This window comes from Gymnoscopelus braueri, assembly GCF_963280865.1.
Source record: "Gymnoscopelus braueri genome assembly, chromosome: 7".
Lineage (NCBI taxonomy): Eukaryota > Metazoa > Chordata > Actinopteri > Myctophiformes > Myctophidae > Gymnoscopelus > Gymnoscopelus braueri.
Window position 1 is genome coordinate 32,765,650 of NC_137608.1, and position 22,417 is coordinate 32,788,066.

General features: G+C 42.5%; 1 protein-coding gene across 1 annotated transcript in view; it reads left to right on the forward strand.

The window, feature by feature from the left end:
- Window positions 1-3,880: 3,880 nt before the first annotated feature.
- The window catches only part of abca2 (ATP-binding cassette, sub-family A (ABC1), member 2), a 107,010-nt gene continuing 88,473 nt past the window's right edge, over window positions 3,881-22,417 (forward strand). The window contains exon 1 of the mRNA XM_080433892.1: window positions 3,881-4,246. Within this exon, the coding sequence (XP_080290018.1) occupies window positions 4,181-4,246 (66 nt within the window). The 5' untranslated portion in view covers window positions 3,881-4,180. The remainder of the gene's footprint in view (window positions 4,247-22,417) is intronic.

Sequence of the window (22,417 nt, forward strand, 5' to 3'; positions counted from 1 at the left end):
TCTGTCTTTAATAGTAAGCCTGCAGGGTATGTGCCACTGACATTTGGAAGCTTACATGTGTTGAGACAGCATGTACTATTTCAGGTTTGCAAAGATTAATTTTTTACATCTGTGGCTGGAAGAACAACCCACCTCATGAGTCATTGTCACGCTCCTGTAAGTTTGAGCTTCAGTGTAAGACCATGAATGTGGCCACGGTTGCTTCAGTCTGTCTTTAAAGACATTTGTCGTACTTGGACTAAGTTAAGTAAACTGTTGGAACAAGTTATGTTGTCACCTAAAACTATGTGGATCCTCACTTATCAAAATGCTCCACTTGTAGCTATCCCAAAATCGAATGGGCGGATTTCCATGAAACTAGCTGAGTGCATTCATGTTTGCTATACGAGGATGCACCATAACCATTTGAGTGACCACATGACTTTTTCCTCAAGCATTACATTTAGGCTATAATGGCAACTTTGCACACAAGATATCTAAAAATAAAATAGCTGAATTGCAATGAAATGTTTCTGTCCAACACTTTTGTCCCAAACAAGATGTCTAAAATTACTAGCTGGGGTGTAAGGAGCAGCACAACCTCTTTTTGGCCTTGTTTTCAGGACACACACACACACACACACACACACACACACACACACACACACACACACACACACACACACACACACACACACACACACACACACACACACACACACACACACACACACACACACACACACACACACACACACACACACACACACGGCTGAGGTTCTGTTCCTATCTTAGGCAGAAAAGTATTTGCATTTTCCAACATTTTACAGGGGTGTATTTGGGGTTCAGGAACAAAATGTGCATGCGTGTGCGTGTGTGTGTGTATGAGGGAATCAGAAGGAGCAAAAAATAATTGTCGGTAAGGGTGCAGTCACACCAAACTTAGATTCTGCCTATGCGGCAGATTCTGCCAAAGCTTTTCAATGGGAACGGAGTGTTTTTTTGCCTGGAAATCCACAAATGACAACAAACTGCTCCGTTCCCATTGAAAAGCATTGGCAGAATCCGACGCATAGGCAGACCGATGGTTACGTAGATAACCACGGTTATGTGAGTGATTGGATCACTCCAATATGATATATATATCCCTCCGCGGCAGCAACAGATTACTCCGTGTACGGGGGTGTGCCACAGCAAGGGGCCGTAGGCCTCTGCGATGCCACAAATTCCTACGCGGCACCACCCTCTTCCTCGTGTTCTTCTCGAGGCACCCTAGAACACCACAAGACGATTGGAGTGATCCAATCGCTCACATAAACGTGGTTACCTACGTAACCATCATTATGTAGCGCTACTGTATATTGGATCACTCCAATATGATATACACAATATCAGATTACTCGGTGAGCTAGGAAAGGGAACAAAGCTCAAACTCACCTATCAGAAGAGGTCGAGCTGAAGTTGAAGATGAAGACATAAACGTCGGCCGGCCGGTTCACATGGAAGACGGAAGAGGGGTTAGGCCGGGGGGTGACACTCATTCTGTCAGGACCCATCCGGAAACACTCTGCACTCACAGAGAGCGCATGGAGCTCACTGACCCTTAGTGGAGGTGATAGCCACCAGGAACGCCACCTTCCACGAGAGGTGCCTAAGAAAAATAGTGTCCAGGGGCTCAAAGGGCGGCTGAGCAAGCACCCACAGCACCAAGCCGAGGTCCCAAGTGGTAAACATGGGAGCTCGCACCGGATGAAGGCACCTAATGTCCCTCATGTATCGGGACAGCAATGGGTGCCTACCCATCGGTCCCTCCGGCCCGTCAGCATGACCCGCAGAGATGGCGGCAAGGTACACCTTCTGTGTAGACGCCGCCCGGCCCCGCATCCAACAATGGCTGTAAAAACAGCAGCACAGTCTGGAGAGGACAGGTCTCTGGAATGGAATCCTGACTGACGCACCACACAGTAAACACGGATATTGGCCTTCTAGTAATGTGTGAGGGGGCCATGTTTGTTTTCCATTTATTTTGTGTAATAAATGAAATACAATATTTGAAAAAAGTAATATGTGTGTTTAAAATGATGGTTAAATAATTAACAAGTTCCTTGTATTTTTGTCTCCGCCAGGCCGAAAGGCATGGCGAGAGTATGTTTTACCCTCCGTCCGTCCGTGTGTGTGTCCGTGTGTGTGTGTGTCCGTCCGTCCTGTCCGTGTGTTACCAGCTAATCGCTGGCACCATTGGCCCGGTCGCGGCGAAACTGTGCACACACACTCCCTGGATGCCAATTCAGAACCTCTGCCTCAAAATTTTCACAGGGGCCTGTTATAGCGCCACCTGGAGGCCGATTTGTGCAAAACCCATTTTTATACATTACTCCTACAGATTTTATCCAAACGTCATGCAAATCGGTACACGGTATCTCTATAGTCATGTGATCAACACGGATCTGTCCGATTTCCCATATTTCATCCTCATAGGCTAAGGTTCGCTTCCAAAATTTATAGGATTGGTCCGTTTTGAACAAAATGCCTCAAATCATGAACGCAGCTTGCGATTTCCGTGAAATTTCACAAACACATTCCCACTAGGCCAAGGTAGAAATGCCACCCTTTTTCACATTGGCCTGTTATAGCGCCACCAGCAGGTCTAATTTAGCAAAACACATTTTTGGAACAAAATGCCTCAAATCATGAATGCAGTGTCCGATTGCCGTGAATGACCTAAGAATAAATGGCACCCTTTTCACATTGGCCTATTATAGCGCCACCAGGAGGCCACAATAACGTACCTGACCTGGCGGAGACCTGTGCTCCGAGGAGCACTTTTTCTAGTTATATATATTTTTTTATTTACATAGGACCTATAACCTTATGTTAAAAAGTGATTAGATAAAAAGAAATACATTAAATAGAACAGAAATGCAACTATAACCAATGAGATAGCTGGATATTAATATCTGTGGGTTCCACAGTGTAGGAACAGACACCGGCTGCTTTAAAGTATAGAATAGTTGTGCATAGTTTTTTTTCACTTGATCAGTGATCTATTCTACATTGCACCTGTCAGGACAGTGCAGTATCCAGTAGTAAGAAGAACCTGGCTGGATGGATGAGTCTCCGCCCACAACAGCACCGCTTTGAATTTAATTCTCATTGGTGGCAGTACCCCAGTAGCAGCTGTCAAATTGCCACAGCTGGCCACAGGACAAACGAAATTGGGATGTATTTCCCTTCATAATAAAAGTGTTGAACCCCCCAAACAAAGACAAATAATTGTCATTGGGGTTGTTGTAGCACGCAGTTTAGTTAGGGCCGGCTACCGGAATAACAACACTGTCAATTTATAGGATTTTTTGGGGTATTATTTATTTATTTACCGAATTGACTGAGTACTTGTAGGCTACACTTATGTTTTGAACTCGTAATTTAAGGAAGAATACCTCGAGTTGGATCACCTGGTACAGTACAGTCCTTAATTAATCCTACCCAAAGCCCTTTAATGCTGCATCTCTCTCTCCTGCCAAATGAAGGCTTAAAATGCCCCCCCCCCCCCCCCCCCACCAAAAACTATGGTTTGTGTTTGGTGGTGGGGGGGGGGGGGGCATATTGAAACAAACAATACCCTCGCTCACTAACCTGCTTGGATAGCCTAAAGTTGTGATAGCCGCTGCCTACTTTTCGAAAACTGCGCTGCGTTATTATTATTATTCATCAAATTGGGTTTTATTTTGAAGTCTGAAATAGGAAAGGCTATGTTTGTAGTATCTAACTTGACACACACACACACACACACACACACACACACACACGGTTAGTGGTGGTAGTGGTGGTGGTGGTACTACTGTAACAGCAGCAGCACCACACTGAACTGAACTCACAGCCTCACACTGACACTCGGGATCCGTCTTCAAGGGATGCTGTCGTGTCTCAATGCCGCTGAGGATGATGACAGGCAGCTGAGCGACGCTTCGGTGCAGAAACACTCACTTTACCGCCTGCTACCACCAGTGGCATTCGTCATCCTGAGTGAGAGACAACACAACTTATTATTTTTAAGACGTATCTATACGTAAAAACGACGGAATGCCTCGGATTCTGATACAAATCCAGTTAAATTCCAGTTCAGTCCGAGGCTTTACCGTCCGGTATCACGACTCAGAGGCTAGTAAATAGGGGTAAAAAACGCAAGTCTGAGGGGAAAATGGGATTCTTGCACCAGCTTCATCTTCTGCTCTGGAAGAACATCTCTCTGAAGCGGAGAGGACCGGTAAGATAACATTTATTTATGTGATTTGGGAATTGACAATAACAGGATGTGCTGTTTCGTACTGCGGGCCTCAGTTTAAGGTAAAAAAAAAAAAAACATCGGCATCGCTGTTTTGACGGGGCGTCGGTCCCGCAGGTTCCGTGTAGAACTGGGCTGCTGCTGCTGCTGCTGCTGCATTGCCTACAGCAGTGGCAAACATTTTAATTTAAAGGACCCCCATAACTCTGAGAGTGTACAAAATGACCAAAATCACCCCATTTGGTTCCATTTGTACACTATCGGAGTTACAGACCCTGCAAGGGTCCATTTGGAACCCCTCAAATGAACCCAGAGAGTCCCTGGACCCATCTTTGAGAACCACACTGGCTGATGATGATGATGGGCGTTTCTTTCAGCACATATGCATCACTTTTACACACCTGACATGGCAATAATAATGTCACATTAATGTGCAAGGGTTTTTTCAATTGGGGTTATTATTAAGGTGTTTGAAGTAGGAAGGCAATGCGAGCTCCCTGTCAAACAGGTTGTTTCTATAAACAGCTGTGGTCTGACAGGATATCCTTGTTGAGATATAATAAGGTTTCACCTTTACAGAATGTAAGCATATCAATTCTCACGGATATGCTATCACATTTTTTTTTTATTTGACCACAAATATAACCATATAATCTATGGTTATATTGGTGGTCTGATAAAAAAAAGAAAAGAAAATCTATGGCATAGATAATGCTTAACAGTGTAGTAGGTCTAGGTATAAATGACACGTTATATATTTGAAGTAATCCACAATAACATCCTAAACGTGAAACTAATAATGGTGTCAGTGGTTTTCAAACATTTATCTTTTATAGGTACGAAAATTTGCCAAAAAGGTGACATAAAATTAAAGCCCATAATGAGAATCCCAAAAATATAATGTTTTAAGAATGGACTGATCTATTGCAATGGAATAGTAATATTATTATTATAATAGTTATATTATTCTAGAATGGAAACTAATAATGTGTGACTCCTTGGAAAGTAGATATTGATTGTAAGGGAATAGAAGCCAACATCAAGGAATATAGGAGGCTGAAATCCCATCCACATTTAATTTACAAATATGCTTACTCACCCTTTAAAGTCTAAAACCAGTTAGTTTCTAGACCATTTCAGTTCAATGACTGCATAATGTTATATCAGTGTTACTTACCATGCTCTACCCTAGGAGTTACATAAGGAGTGGAGCCATAATCTCTGTCGGTATTAGCATATCGCTCTACTCATTGAGCTATACAGGGAATTTAACCACTATATAAATTAGTGTTCCAATTGATTTCAACACAGTGTGATTATCACACCAAGTTTTGCCATAATGTGGGATTGGGAAAGAGGGAGAGAAGCTGTTATTTGATAATGATGATATGCCACATTAAACTTTTCATTCATCCATCCATCCATTCATCCTTTGATTGATTGATTGATTGATTGATTGATTGATTGATTGATTGATTGATTGATTCATGCATTCATGCATTCATTCATTCAAAGGGATAGACAGACAGATAATGACAGACAGACAGACAGACAGACAGACAGACAGACAGACAGACAGACAGACAGACAGACAGACAGACAGACAGACAGACAGACAATGACAGACAGACAGACTTCTTGACAGACTAACGAACAGTGTAGTGATGACCCCTGCAACATGGCTTTGCCACTCACATAATGTGAAGCTTATAATCCCCATGCGTGCTATTATTAGCGATCAAAAGTCCTAACGCCTGCTAGCCTGTTTACTTAAGTGCTGCACTTGCTCTTTTTTAAGGCTAGGCTTGATTCGTCCTGGAATCGCTTGATTTTTATCACCACTTGATGCCTTTGCCAGTGTCCCTCTGGTGTGTTTGGCGAGGGAGGGAGGTTTGGGAGGGCTATTTTTAGCCTCTGTACCTTCAGAGATCGCACACAGAGGAGACGGCAGCACTGTGCTGGGGTGCCTCTGTAATAATAATAGTAACAGCCTCGTCATCCTGTATATAGCCTATAGGTTTATCAACCACAGAGCGCAGGACAGGTCTGGCGGCTGGCCTTGTTAAAATTGGCAAGTCGATTGATGGGTTAAGGAGATTGGCCTGTTCTGCAGTTGCAGAGGGATAACATCAGGGCTGATGTTGAAGAAATGTGATCATTTGTGCTTCTCCATGAGTCAGGCTAGATATCCAAAGCTTGCACCTGATAATGTTTAGTTTTTTTGTATAAATGAAAATGGTTACTATATTGATACACTTGAATATTGCAATATTAGCCTATGTTTTTGTGTTACTGTATCGATTCCCAAAATCACTAACATGTCTAATTCATTAAAAAGATATTGCATAAAAAGTAGTGCTATGATGTTGAATGTTACAGGGAGGGACTCTGATAAATGTAGACCCCACTGTTTTGATTGCATAAAAGAAGAAGGCTCAACCTTTTTTTTTCTTACTTTGTTTGCCAAAAGAATACCTTTATTTTTTTTCTTGGGATATAGGCTACTAGGTGTTTATTCCTTTGCTTAGATTGCATTGCACAAAAAGTAGTAGCCTGGCATGGCCAGACTAATATCACTGGTTTCCAGGCTGTAAAATGTTACAGGGACTGTGAATTAATACAAATGCAGATCCCACTGTTCTGATAAAAAGTAAAATGTCTTTACTCAGATTTATGCTATGGTAGTGTGTTCTTTATGCTACAGTATGTTTTAGATTTTTTGTATTCGCAATATATCGCCTTGATTAGAGTCACTCTCCCTGTCTTATGTTTTTCTGTCTTTTACACCCAGTTCTGCTACAACTACATAACAGCTATTTCTCAAGCAAGTAGCAGCAGCTAGTGTCTGACCTAGATTGCTGTTCCCAGACTGAGTTTGTCTGAATGATTGCCTTACACTGGGCTGGACTAAACCCACGGCCTGGGTATCTATGGAGACGAATGCAAGCTGGATAAAGAGAGAGATATTTATGAAAGAAATCAACAATGGAGAAGAGAGGAAAGGAAGGAAGGAAGTAGAGAAGGTGGAGAAATAGAGCAAGAATGAGGTAGAGATGTATTTGGAGAGGAGGCAGTGGAGTGGACTTGCTGACTGAGCCTGCAAATCCATTGCAATAAAAACAAAAAAATTACTGCCAAATGAATTAAACATGCTACCTGTCTAACAGAGTGTAGCGTAGCGCTGTGCTAGCTGACACCATAGTCTTGACCTTCTTGGACAGTTGACAGCTGGATGTCATCCAGGCAATGATGTCACTGTAAGGGACAGGAAAGGTTCAAAGGTGAAGCTCACTCCCTCTGGAGGCCAATTTCAAAGCACATATTTGCTTATTTTATTGTGCATTAAATCAACAAGTGATCCAATTCAAGCACAATTGTGAAAGGGACTAGTAGGCTAATGTTAATACAGAGTTTCAAGTGAACTAAACTTGTGTGATTCATTACTTGACAGAGACAAAAACCTATTCACCTGTTTCCTAGGCTGTGTGTTTTCCACTTCCTGTCGATTTGATCCAATGAAATCCAATGAAACTGGTCAGATGACCAATGATATCCAATGAAATCGACAGGAAGTGGAAAACACACAGCCTAGAAGAAACACAATAGTCTCAAACTGTGCTCAACAACATACAATGTTGTGTACCCATGCTTGCTTTGTTTAACCACTTTAGTTTGTTTGTGTCTTGTTTATTTTATAATTATAATATAATTATATATTTTTCATACTCAGTTGTGTGACTGCTTAAACCATGGTAAGATCTGAGAGTCGGTTGGAGTTAGTTGGTGGCTACTCTGTGTGGTAAAATGCCCATACAGGTGGTGAACTACATCATCTCAAGGCAATAATATGCTGCACTTATGGGGAAGATTTTGGTTTATCCACCTTAAATATGTCTAAACGATGACGTTATGAGTGCACTTATTATGTTATCATGGGGTAACAATGTTCAGTCTCTAATTATTATGGTGGAGCAATTGTTTAGAGTGCTCCATTGCTCAGGCACCATATGTAAAGTCCCTGTGGGCCAATTTTATTGAAATTTCAGTCTACTTTAACGTTATTTTATTCATTATGCTTAAAATATTGGACCTGCATTACAGAATTAAGAGAGCTTAATGTCATTGGTGTGAGTGTTGAGTCGTAATTATTTTTTCTAAATCCACAGTAATGAATACGTCAACTGTTGCCAGAACTAACAATAAAGTTACCTCATCATTCATTCACATGGATGCCTTTAATGGCGGTCAGTTCATGTAGACTTCTCAAATATGATCATAGAGAGGGAGAGAGGAAGTATGTGAGACATAGTGATGAAGTGATACAGAGGGAGAGAGAAAGTATATGAGAGATAGAGATAGTGATGAAGTGATACAGAGGGAGAGAGAAAGTATATGAGAGATAGAGATAGCGATGAAGTGATGCAGAGGGAGAGAGAAAGTATATGAGAGATAGAGATAGTGATGAAGTGATACAGAGGGAGAGAGGAAGTTTATGAGTGATAGAGATAGTTTCACACCATCACACTTATCCTCGGAGGTCACAATATTGTGATGTAGAAAGAAAAGAAAGTGCTGACAATTAGCCTGTCTTTTTTTCACCCAAGCATACATGTGCACATTTTGGAGGGATATGTGAAATCAAATGGATGGTAAACTCAACCAGAATAGGCAACAAGACAGGCTGGAAACAAATCTACACATCGAACAGTTGTGTGGCCTGTTGTCATCTCTAGGACAAACGTAATGTTACAGTACAAAGGTACTGTATATCTTGATACATTGCTATTTGTATGCGTGCCCCCCCCCCCCCCAGTCCGCACAAAATTCTGAACAGATTTCTCTCTCATTCAATGTGCTGTGTAATCTGCAAAGTCAGGGGTTGACATTAAAGGTTCTATGACATTCATTTTCACTTTTTTTAATTTTTTATGTTTTTTGGGGGGGTTTTATGACCTCAATTACACCCAAAAAATCTGAACTTTGAACATTCAGTGGATTTTCTGTGGTCTGGGGTTTTCTGAATAATTAGGCTGAAAAGTAATCTGAGCTTGGCCCTTCGGCAGTGAGGTCACAGTCGATGAATCCCGCCCACTCTCCTCCTAGCCCCTCCCCTCCCCTATCCTTTCCTTTGGGGGGGGCGGAGTAGAGGCGATGATTGACAGGCAAAATCCCTCAACAGCGACACCAGCAGGCAAAGATTTATTTTTTCATTGCAGTTGAAAAGGCTTTAGAAATGTGAGAGAAAAACACCTGCTATGGATCAATGGAGTGGAATTTTTTGTTAAAACTTTTTATACACGTTTGAAGGACCATGACAAAGACTTTTAATGTGTGGTAAAACTGAACGTCATGAAACCTTTAAGGCCCAGGAACATTAATATTGATTTAGCAAAAAGCAGTCAAGAAGTGACCCTCATAATGAAGAAAATTTACCGATTTGATGCAATTTATTTTATTTAAAAGCTTAATTCTAAGTTGGAACATATATTCTCATATATTTCTTCTGCCTCTTCACACACAACGTGTATGATGATACAATCTTTATATGGGTCTCAAACCTTGTCGATTAGCTACCTGGCCCTTGAAGAGTGGATAATCCCTACAATAAACTGCCTATTCCATATCATGTGTAAATAAGTAACTACTATAATGATAAATCTATACAAAGCAATTGTTCATTATATTACTATTAAAATAATGATGTCATGGTCACTGTACTACACCGTGTGTGCATCCTGCTTTGACATTACCCTGCAAGAATTAGGGCTGTCACGATTAATTGTCTCTCAAATAACTGCGATTAACGATTTAATTGTGTGTTTGGCATTGAACACTGGAACATTACAGTATGAAGCCTTTTAGGCTTCGTAATCAAAAATTGCACTGGGCGGATATGAAATATAACGGAATAACGGAAACGGAAGGTCCCCGGTTCGCGTGTCGGCCCTGGCCTACGTGTCAAAGTGTCGTTGAGCAAGGCACTTAACCCCTAACTGCTCTTCGAGCGCCCACTGCTCCTCATACTTAGGATGGGTTAAATGTAAATACAACATTTCACTGTATATGCAAATATGTACACTAACAAATACTGCAAAGGATTATTAGTATTATTATTATTACATTTAATGCCACTGTAGGCTGTTGTGAATGCATTTGCGGTAGCAAGCAGTGAACTGCAGATGTGCAAGGCTCTGTCTGCTCCGTCTTCCATTCAACCAACTATGAGACATCGGGCTCATATAGTTGCTCATGCTTATAGCAGCAATTATCAAGATGATTCACAAAAGTCATTGACAAAACACCAGTAGCCTACTACAGGAAAATAATGCAGGGGAGCAGGCTTATGGAACCTGTTGTCAATTGGCTCAGAGTGTTGTAATAGTGCGTTGATTAATGTACGTAATATTTTGGTAGCCTCGCGTGTAATTCTTTTTTTTGCACTGTATTTGGTGTCAGTCTAACATCTGTTTGTGCAAACATATTTACATGTCTGCGTTTGGCTAGTGCTAGTAGTGGTAAATCCAATACACTCGATGGATAGGCACCCGACTGGCTCCGAGCAATTAGTCCAGTACCTTAACCCTATTTTTTTACATTATCGATACGAAGCTGATAATAGCGCCAAATTTTGCATGAGGCTTCTTTAGGACCTACTGATGGATTCTAGCTTTGGGTACCAAACTTTATTTTGAATATTTTCCATACATTTAGGCTTATCAATATTCATTAAAAAAACAGGCCGATTCACCTTTTGGCCTATAACTCTTGAACCGTAGGTCATAGCATCAAAAATATATTTTCCCTGTACTCCTTGGATCATGACGCCTCTTTTCCGATTTCAAGATTTTCCGCCATTTTGCGTTATCTTCAAAACACATATTTTGCTACTACTCCTAAATATTTTGTCCAAAACTCACACAAATCGGCACACCCTCTGTCTTTGGTCATGTGATCAAGATTTATCAGTCAGAATTTTCATATTCCCTTCGGATTGGCTACGATTGGCTTCTGAAATTTGTGGGAGGGTCTGATTGGAAAAAAATGGCACAAATCATAAACACAGCGTCCTATTTGTCCTAAATTCATATCATTGAGGGGCCATTAATAAATGTAGAGCCAATGCGATTTCACTTCCACCCATAGGGGGCGCAACAAATTCTACAAATGTCACTGTTTTTGCGCCAAATTAAGTACAAATGGTCTTGTGAGTCAAACATTTGCAATTGCAAAGTGGAGAACAGTCCAAATTTGATTTGCCACATTTGCAGGTGGAACAGTCCCCTTTACAAGAGCATTTGATCAGCTCTCTGCATGCTTTGGAGACTTCTGGAATTGTCATCCAAACTGGCACCCATGCCTCAGATTCCTTGGTCCATCCATACTCATGTGGGGAAGGAATAACTTGTTCTGTTTGTAGGCTGGTCGCCCAGATGCCTGCTTGATACACTGCCCGCTTAACATGCTGAAGTAGTGCATCTTGGGTGGGTGGCAGTTTCTCCATTGACCTATTCCCATGACAGAAGAGATCTTTTCTAGTCTGTTTGATGGAGCTCAAAGGACTGGATTTGTCATACAGGATAACCGTCAGTCTCTCAAGCTTCTGGAATTGCTGACTCTCAACATTCAGCTGCTGGAAGGGATGTTTGGCCAGACTGACAAGTATCTCTGTGACATCATCATAGGCTTGCCAGGCATGCCAAGCTGACTTCTTACCCTTACTGTGGAAAGCAGATGTTGTGTCACAACCTGACAATGCATGGAACATAGGCAGAGCACGAGATTGTGGCTCCCCCAGAGATTTACACATGTTGTTGATGTGGTAAAATCTGTATTTTTTGCCCATGCCAAAAGCCACCCCGATGTCAGCCAAAGGTTGAATCGTAACTAAATCATGGAACAAGCCTGCAAGGATCACGATGACATCAGTGTCCACAGTACGCACAAGGATAGTTGTTGCTCCTTGCTCAAGTGCATGCCGTACATGAACCAGAATCCTGGTGTCTGCCTCCTCATGATTGCAACAGGTCGATTCAACCTTTGGCTGACATCTGGGTGGGCTTTTGGCATGTTCCAGACACAACATCTGCTTTCCACAGTAAGGGTAAGAAGTCAGCTTGGCATGCCTGGCAAGCCTATGATGATGTCACAGAGATACTTGTCAGTCTGGCCAAACATCCCTTCCAGCAGCTGAATGTTGAGAGTCAGCAATTCCAAAAGCTTGAGAGACTGACGGTTATCCTGTATGACAAATCCAGTCCTTCAACCAGACTAGAAAAGAACTCTTCTGTCATGGGAATAGGTCAATGGAGAAACTGCCACCCACCCAAGATGCACTACTTCAGCATGTTAAGCGGGCAGTGTATCAAGCAGGCATCTGGGCGACCAGCCTACAAACAGAACAAGTTATTCCTTCCCCACATGAGTATGGATGGACCAAGGAATCTGAGGCATGGGTGCCAGTTTGGATGACAATTCCAGAAGTCTCCAAAGCATGCAGAGAGCTGATCAAATGCTCTTGTAAAGGGGACTGTTCCACCTGCAAATGTGGCAAATCAAATTTGGACTGTTCTCCACTTTGCAATTGCAAATGTTTGACTCACAAGACCATTTGTACTTAATTTGGCGCAAAAACAGTGACATTTGTAGAATTTGTTGCGCCCCCTATGGGTGGAAGTGAAATCGCATTGGCTCTACGTTTATTAATGGCCCCTCAATGATATGAATTTAGGACAAATAGGACGCTGTGTTTATGATTTGTGCCATTTTTTTCCAAACAGACCCTCCCACAAATTTCAGAAGCCAATCGTAGCCAATCCGAAGGGAATATGAAAATTCTGACTGATAAATCTTGATCACATGACCAAAGACAGAGGGTGTGCCGATTTGTGTGAGTTTTGGACAAAATATTTAGGAGTAGTAGCAAAATATGTGTTTTGAAGATAACGCAAAATGGCGGAAAATCTTGAAATCGGAAAAGAGGCGGGACCTATATGCAAAGTTGCGTCATGATTCAAGGAGTCCAGGGAAAAAATATTTTTGATGCTATGACCTACAGTTCAAGAGTTATAGGCCAAAAGGTGAATCGGCCTGTTTTTTTTAATTAATATTGATAAGCCTAAATGTATGGAAAATATTTTTGATGCTATGACCTACGGTTCAAGAGTTATAGGCCAAAAGGTGAATCGGCCTGTTTTTTTTAATGAATATTGATAAGCCTAAATGTATGGAAAATATTCAAAATAAAGTTTGGTACCCAAGGCTAGAATCCATCAGTAGTTCCTAAAGAAGCCTCATGCAAAATTTGGCGCTATTATCAGCTTCGTATCGATAATTTTGCTAAGGGACCCCACTAAATAGCCTTGCGGGACGTGTGTTCCGTAGCTTGGAGAGACAGTTGCTTTGCAACTATAAAGTCAAACAATTTGTCCTTGTTGGATTTGAATCCTTCTGCTGCTGTCAGCATGCACAAGAAATATGACGCTAATAGGCCAAGTAGTTTGCAAGATTAGCTTGGACACACACACACACACACACACACACACACACACACACACACACACACACACACACACACACACACACACACACACACACACACACACACACACACACACACCCCCACACACACACACACACACACACACACACACACACACACAGAGTCTGGGTAAAAATATGATATCCTGCTGGAGAGAATACAGTACTGTGTGCTGCGTTTTCAAGTGCAGTTGGCAGCTGAAATAAAGCATATTAATATGTTAATGGTAGAGGTGAGAAGGCCTGCTAAGCTGCTGCTGGTGGGGTCGCTGAGAAAGTGACCATGTTAGATGGTGTTAATGAGCTGCAACACTGGAGGACAAAGGTTAATCACTAAAATGAAAAAAGTGTGTGTGTGTGTGTGTGATTGCCATTAAGTGATTTAGCTTAATATTTATGAATAAATTATGAATAAGTATGTTTCTGGTATAATCCTCCAAAACTAGAATAGAGCATATGTGCGTGCGTGTGTGCATGCGTGTGTGTGTGTGTACTGTATTTGAGAGCGTGTGCATGCATGCGTGCGTTTGTTTGCGTGTGTGTGTGTGTGTGTGTGTGCATGCGTGCGTGTGTGTCTTTGTGCGCGTGCGTGCGTGCGTGCGTGTGTGCGCGCGTGTGTGCATGTGTGTCTTTGTGTGCGTGTGTGTGTGTGTGGTTTATTCCTGCTGTAGACTGGCTGGTGGTTGAATCCCAACTGTGAGCTCCACCTGTTGGCTGTGCACCTCTGGCTAATGGAAATGCCTGTAAACCTGTAGGCCTGGAGCTCTTCCTGAGATGCAGTGTGTGCGCTTGGAGGGGCTGCAGTATTAATCATGTCATTAGAGCTCTCACTATGAATAATTATAGAATACTGGCAAAGCTGCAATGTGGCATTTCATTTGGAAAGCCTCTCTAGTTAAAATGCCCGCAGTTGTTGTAAAATATGAGTCATTTGCAATTTGTATAACTGGCATTGTACAGTAGCTATCCAGCTTGAATTGTCAGCTTCAAACAGAAGGACTTTTTGATGATGATATAGTCATCTGCTACATGTAGGTTGACCCACAACAGCAAGCAATCCATGGCCCTGTGTGTCATACTGTAGCTACTACAGTATAGGTGGGGAGGGTAAATGCAAAACTCTTCTCTAATGCCAATGACTGTTGCAATACTTAAGCAACAGATGTACATAACAGTGAAGCTGTAAGAGAACATCAGTGCTCAGTCCCTGATTAAATAAAGGCAATTGCCTTGTTTGTCAAAGTAGATTTTGACATGAATAAAAAAAGATGCATGTGAGTCTTGATTGCATTTTAAGTATGTTCCATTTATAAATGTGACATACGTGTTTGTTTGTTCTTAAGGTTGCCGCCAGCATACATGTAGGCTATGCTGTATTGTTTCACCTTGGCTTCCTGTTATGTTTTCCTGTACAAGGGGTCTGCTTGCTCTTTGCTGGGCAATTAATCGAAAATATATCGAAACCGATATTTAGAACCAATAACCGACTTATAACCGAATAATAGAGAAGCAAGATTGTTTTTTATATCTTTTCTTATATATCAACAAATCAACATGAAAAAGGTTGAATAGATTTTTTATTATAATCAACCAAATGGATTTGTCTGATTAACCATTTAACCCTGGATTAATAATAATAATATGTTCCGCAGTAGCAGTAGCATAAGAAGACTCACCGATAATTTCTGTTCAACCATTAGCCATGCCAGATGTTCATGCATATAGCTAATACTTGTCCTGTATGAACATCCTAGTGCCAGACGAGCCGCTTTATTCTGAGCAATCTGTACTTTTTTCAAATCAGATTTTGTAGCTGACGACCAGATTACAGGGCAATATTCTAAATTAGAACACTTCCTATTCATCCCGATTCCTCTTCCCAGTTTGATGACAATATTGTTTATATGTTTAGACCAAGATAAAGAGCTATCAATAGTTACTCCCAGAAGTTTTATTGTGTTCACTCAATTTGTGTGGTGCCAATTGACAGTTTTAACTGAGGATTTTTGCCCAACATGTGTCTAGATCCAAGCACAATGGCCTTTGTCTTAGAAATAATGATACTTTGTTGTACAAAGGTGGCGTACAAATACAGTTGATCTACAAGCTCACAACTCGTGCTGCGATGCGTTGTTGTGAGCTTGTACAGTAGATTTGCTATTTTCACTACATAGATTTATTTTTATAATTGTTCATTCATCGTAATCAAGGCAAAGGTTTTAAACAGTCGTGATGTTGATTTGAAGTCATATCACCCAGCCCTATACTTGATGGTCACTGTTGATCTAATATGAACAGAGTAGCAGGAAGAGGCAGAGGAGAGAGATGAAAGGAGATGGGAGAAGGGGAGCCTTCTCCTTTCTATAAGGAGGAGGAAAGGTGAGCACAGAAGAGAAGGCAGCAGAGTGAACAAGAGAAGCAGAGGAGCAAATAAAATGTCTACTTAACATGCATGCACGCAGCACACATGTACACACACACACACACACACACACACGCACACACACGTGCGTGCGCGCACGCACACACACACACGCACACACACACACACACACACACACACACACACACACACACACACACACACACACACACACACACACACACACACACACACACACACACACACACGTGTGGTGTGTGTATGTGTATGTGTATGTGTATGTGTGTGTGTGTGTGTGTGTGTGTGTGTGTGTGCCTGTGGTGTGTGTGTTTACATATTGTGGAAAGCAGTGGGAGGCATGAATGCGGTTGAGTGGCGCTTTCAGTGCAGCTCATGAAGGATAAACAAGTCTTTCTCTCTGTCTGTCTGTCTGTCTGTCTGTCTGTCTGTCTGTCTGTCTGTCTGTCTGTCTGTCTGTCTGTCTGTCTGTCTGTTTGTCTGACTCTCTCTCTCTCTCTCTCTCTCTCTCTCTCTCTCTCTCTCTCTCTCTCTCTCTCTCTCTCTCCCTCTCATTTTTTTTTAGCTGGTTCATTTGACTTTTAAGTGCCCCCATATTTTGCTGCAGGGGAGTGCAGCGACACGGAAAGCAGACTGCAACCATGCCCACCTCTGCCAACAGCAGAAAGAGAGAAAGAGAGAGAAAGGGGCGGCGGGGTGATAGGAAGAGGGACAGTGGCATGGAGAAATTGGGAATATGAAGGGAGGGATGAAGGAAAGCAGAGAGAAGACCTGCATCATGTGTGCAGGATTGTGAAAGACACGGGGAGTGCGGGAGGGTGGTGCATGCTTACTGAGTATAGATGGATGGAAACGTAATAGAGAGAGGCAACATAAAGAGAGAGTGAATGAAGATGTCAGAAACATCTTATCCCCCATGAGGGTAAATGGTACAAACCGTAGCCAGACAGTGGAGGCAATGTGAGGACAGCAGAGTGTTCAGTCTTTGTCAGTGTCTCCTCATTCTGTTAGGTAAAATATGGAGTTCTTTTATGTATTATATTTATGTGTATTATTTTCTTGAGCCATATGGTACGAACTGCAATATTACCGCAAATTATAAGAAATATTCTTATTTTCAATATATCTTTTAACCACGTAAAGGAAGTAATAATAATAATAATAATACATTTTATTTATAACGCACTTTATAAAGTGCTACAGGGTTAAATCAAAAGGCACAAAAATAACAAAGTCAGGGCAAAAACAACAAGAATACCCTTTCTTGAGGAAAAAGATCGACTCAAAAAGGTAATTAAAAGACCTAAGAAAAAGCTTTGTTAAAAAGGTATGTTTTCCAAGTGGTCGGGGAGAGCATTCCACAGGCGTGGGGCAGTGGAGCAAAAAGCCCGGTCGCCCATGGTGTGGAGATTGGTCTTGGTGGTCTGGAGAAGGTTGGTGTTTGGACGAGCGAAGGTTTCGAGCGGAGGGTTTTATTTTGAGAAGTTCTTTGAGGTGGGGGGGGGGGGTGCATTGCCATGGATGCACTGATGGGTCAGAAGGGAGATCTTGAATTCAGTCCTGAAGGTGATGGGAAGACAGTGGAGTGAACGGAGGGTGGGTGTGATGTGGTCAAATTTACACACACAATCAGGATCCTAGCAGTGCTGTTTTGAATGTATTGAAGCCTCTGCAGGCTCTTGCTAGGGATTCCGTATAAGTACTGTATATGGTAGACCCAGAGTAATAACAGAGTATATATCTCAGTTTTTCCCATTAACTGTTAACACTAATATGCACTAGTGCTAGAGAGGACCCTTCAGAACACACTGTACAGTAATTCAATTCAGTCTGACCCTTTGTCAAAATAAACCAACCATATATTGCAACAATGTTGCATTCAGTTCGGTGGTGTGACTGTGATGCTACAGATTATCTGGGCAAGAATTACAGAATTACACAGAATCTGAGATCACTAACCCCACTGAAGCAAAGCTTAAGATAGCGGGATGGTTATTACATAAACAACATTGAACCCCTCGAGGGCATAAGTTAAGATACACAGATATAACATCACACAATACACAGAATTAACATAGTGAGGAACTAAATGCCACAGGGAGGGAGGAGGCTGGGAAGGTTTGATGGCTGACAAGCTGCAGGAACAGTGTTGTGACCAATGCTGAGTGTGTAGTATGAAAAGTGAACAGTGATCTCCTTAGAAAGACCGCCTAGAACAAACCACTAGGTTAGTTCTAGGCGGCCCTAGATTGAGGGCGTATGTGTTAGCTTGTTAGCGAATGAGAATGAAGGGTGATTGGGTGTTTCTGAGCGCGGGGAGCCGCCTGACTGCCGTGACTGCCTGAGCGAGGCAGATTTGAGCCTTGTGGTAGGGCAGGGCTGCTCTGCTACGCACCTTAGCAAGCTTAAGAATTATTTCTAGATTTCCAGTTAGCAGCACTATTAGTGCTAACTATTAGGTGTCCAGACTAACTAGCCACATTGTGCCACTGAAAGTCTTTTATTGTTAATTAACACATCTGTTGCTTGTTTAAAAAATATATATATATATTTGAACTTCATTATTAAAATACTTAACGTAGTCAGAGACAGAGATGTTGAGAGATCAAGCCATGGAATGAAGCAACATAATTTTCACAAATACAGTTGCGGCTAACATGGCGGGAACATTGTGTTGTTATTGACAGATGTTGCTGGAGGGGTATTTTCCAGCTGCAACTTATGTTCCCTCTTTGTCCACGCATACGCTTGACTATGTTTGCGTTTGAGTGGCATGCTACCTGTTTGTAGCAGTCATACAGTAATCAGCCTCGTTAAACTGGCCCACATCTGTCATTAAGTTGCCAATGACAAACTCTGCTGTATTTGTGCCATAGTTGGTCTGGGAAACAAATTAATGACTCTGTATTGAGGTGGGAGCCTCCGCCAGACTGACGTCCTTTCTCTGTCTTTCTTTCTCTGTCTTTCGCCGAATTAACAGCAGTCTTTCACTACTGAGAAACAGACGAGACGAGGTTCAATGTATTGCCTATGGCAAGGAGTGACCACCGCTTTCATGGTGGCGGCAGTAGGCAGAGCCAGCTAAAAGCGTGTGGCAAAGTTGCGAAAATCGAAACTTTGCTGCTGCCGCAAGTCCGGCGACACAGAGCGGCAGTCAACCTAGGGATGCAAATTATCGATTAATTCATTAATTGATAGTTAACTTTATGACCTTATCGATCGATTAATCGGTTTTCTTAATTGATAAGCAGCATAATTGCCTTGATGTATAAAACAAGCGTAATTACGAGCGTAATTAACGAGCTTCAACGAGCATCAGCTGGACACACACACCTCCCCTCTGCAGGGCTCTATGGAGTCTGTCTCATTTCTCTCCAAAAGCCCTTGAAGATGATGGAATATGATTAAGGATTACTGTGATTATGGTAAGCTGAAGCTCACATTTGATATCACACACACCATACCTGTAACTTTCACTAGCAAGAAAAGAAAAAAAGTTTTCCAAATCTTTTTTTCTTCTTCAATTAATTGAAAATCGATACATTTTATCAGGTAAATTCTTAACGGGAATTAATCGATTATAGGTAGGGCGGCCGGCCCGCTAGCCGCGCACAGGGCTCTATTATTAGGCCTACGTCGTCTCCCCTCCCCCCCCCCCCCACACCGCACACGTTCGGTCGCGTCGCCGTCTTTGTCTGTTGTTTTTGCATAAACATGGATGGTGGCTTGTTTCTCGCGCACAATCTGGCAACACTGAATGTAGTCCAGGCTGTTGGTTGGCTAGTAGTGGTCACGTGACAACAACACACACACACACACACACACACACACACACACACACACACATGTCGCACAGACGCACACACATTAAAAGCCTCGACTTTTTCTTCACGGCGCTCGTGACTCAAAATTAGGTGTTTTTGTTTGTGTGTTACGCACTGGATTGGAACTATTTTTGCAATGTTATTCTTCACAGTTGACCTCAAAGAAAGGTAGGCCATAAGATTGTTTTGTTGTTGTTGCTGGCTGGGTGACGATCATAGTGGAAGGATGTCTGTGCGGAGATTTAACCTGCGGTGCTTACACTCACACACACACACACACACACACAGTAAACTGTGGAAACACTACAGACTTTTTTTTCGCACATACGCGCATATACGCACACACGCACACACGCACTTTTAGATCCAGTACTATTTTAAGGGCTGCGTATGCGGGACTCGCGTATCCGCGCGCCTGGTGTAGCCGCTATCATTGATATCAATTGGATCTAAACAAACGCGCTGTACGCGCCACGCATACGCGCGCTTTGAAAAGTCTGGTGTAGATCGTAGGTTGTGTTTGGGATGTACATGGCACGTGAATGACGGACATATTAGCGTGATTGTGGTGTGATAAAGTGAAAGCAACGGCGTGGTTCGAACAGAAAGGTAAGCAAGAGGGGGGAGGGAGGGGGGGGTGAAGCGAAGGACGTGCTTCTGTTGTTGTTGTTGTGGCGATGCAGAGAGATTGAACCTGCGCTGTTTGGTTTTATGCTTTATCCAACATGACAGCCATGTAAACAAACAACCAATGTCATTTACAACTAAACATTGCTCTCAAGAATGTTTTGGAAAACATTTGAAGTGAGAAATAGACGATGCAATGACCGAAAAGTGATTCTATTTGATCCACTGCACTTTCTTGTTTATCTTCGCCTCGGAAAACAAATGAGGAAATAAATAAAAAGTCGCCCCAAAACACAGTCGCCCCCCAGTCTATATACTGGCGATTTGCCTGTAATACCGCCGGATTTGGCCCGGGGCGACTGTTTTGGGGCGATTTTTTTTTCATTGTGTCATTTGTTTTCCGAGGCAAACTTGTCCGCCCAGCCCAATACTTATGAAATACTTTCATTGCCGTAAGCAAGGAAATACTTGGTTTTGTTGTTACAGAAACTGACTACTGTATGTTTGGAAGTACAGAGTACTGACAACGTTTTAAACTATCAGTTGTAAATGTGAAATTAATCAAGATTGAGTAACTGCATGGCTTATTATTTCTTACCTAAAATCTATGAGTGTCTGTGCTTCTGCTCCCTGCCTGTGAGCTCTCCTGCTGGGCACAGCTGGGCTTAGAGACACCCAGAGCAGCGGATCACTCGCTGGACCACAACAACTCGCTTATTTACAAGGGTGTCACTCATACCTCAGACACGCCCATTTAGCGGAATTCCAGACTGCGGAAACTCGCTGGCCACTGCTGGTGTAAATTCAGCATTTTTTATTCTCTTTTTCCAGTAACTACTATGTACAGTGTTTATTCATACTGTAGCATGGTGTGTTAAATATTGATTAAGCCTGTGTTTAAGTGTGTTGCAGTTGAGTCAAAAAAAGGGAATTTGCAAAGACAATTGAGAGTGAGAGAAAAGGGTGAAGGACAGCGTTTAAAATTACGTTTCCAGGTAAAGATACACTGGCAAGAGCGAGTGAGAGAAGAGAGAGAGCAGGTAAGGATGTGGAACTGTTGCATTATTCATACCTGGTTGTGTCAAATCCATGGCTGTACATTATGCACTGTCACAGACACTTGAGTAGAAATGAAAACACACACACACACACACACACTCACACACACACACACACTCACACTCACACTCACACACACACACACACACACACACACACACACACACACACACACACACACACACACACACACACACACACACACACACACACACACTAGCTCATGCGGTTACTATCCATCAGTACAGTAAGTGCCACGAGTCACGACCATAGGCACTCAAGAGTCCTGACAGTTGGCTGCTCATTTGCTTCACACCTGTCAGCCCTCAAGCTGGCATCTTCCTCCTTCGCCAGGTGCAGCTAGAGGGAAGAGGGTGACACAGGGGTCTCTAATCCGTTTAGCACCTGCTCTTCACTCCTCTACTGGGCCCCCTCATTTAATTCTTCACACCCTCCTCCTATCACACCGGCATCTCATCGGCTCCCACCTCCTCCTCCTCTCCTTCTGTTTCACTCCAGGTTCGCTCCCTTCTTTCTTCCATCATGCACAGAAGAATCATCAGTGTTAAGTGTTAACTTTTCAGTGACAGTGAGGAGTTTCACTGGTAGGGAATAATGCGTGTGGAGGACCACGCTATCCATGCCATTTCCGCTCCCTGCTGAACAGGCGGGGCGACCAACCTGTAGCGACAGAGATCATCCGCC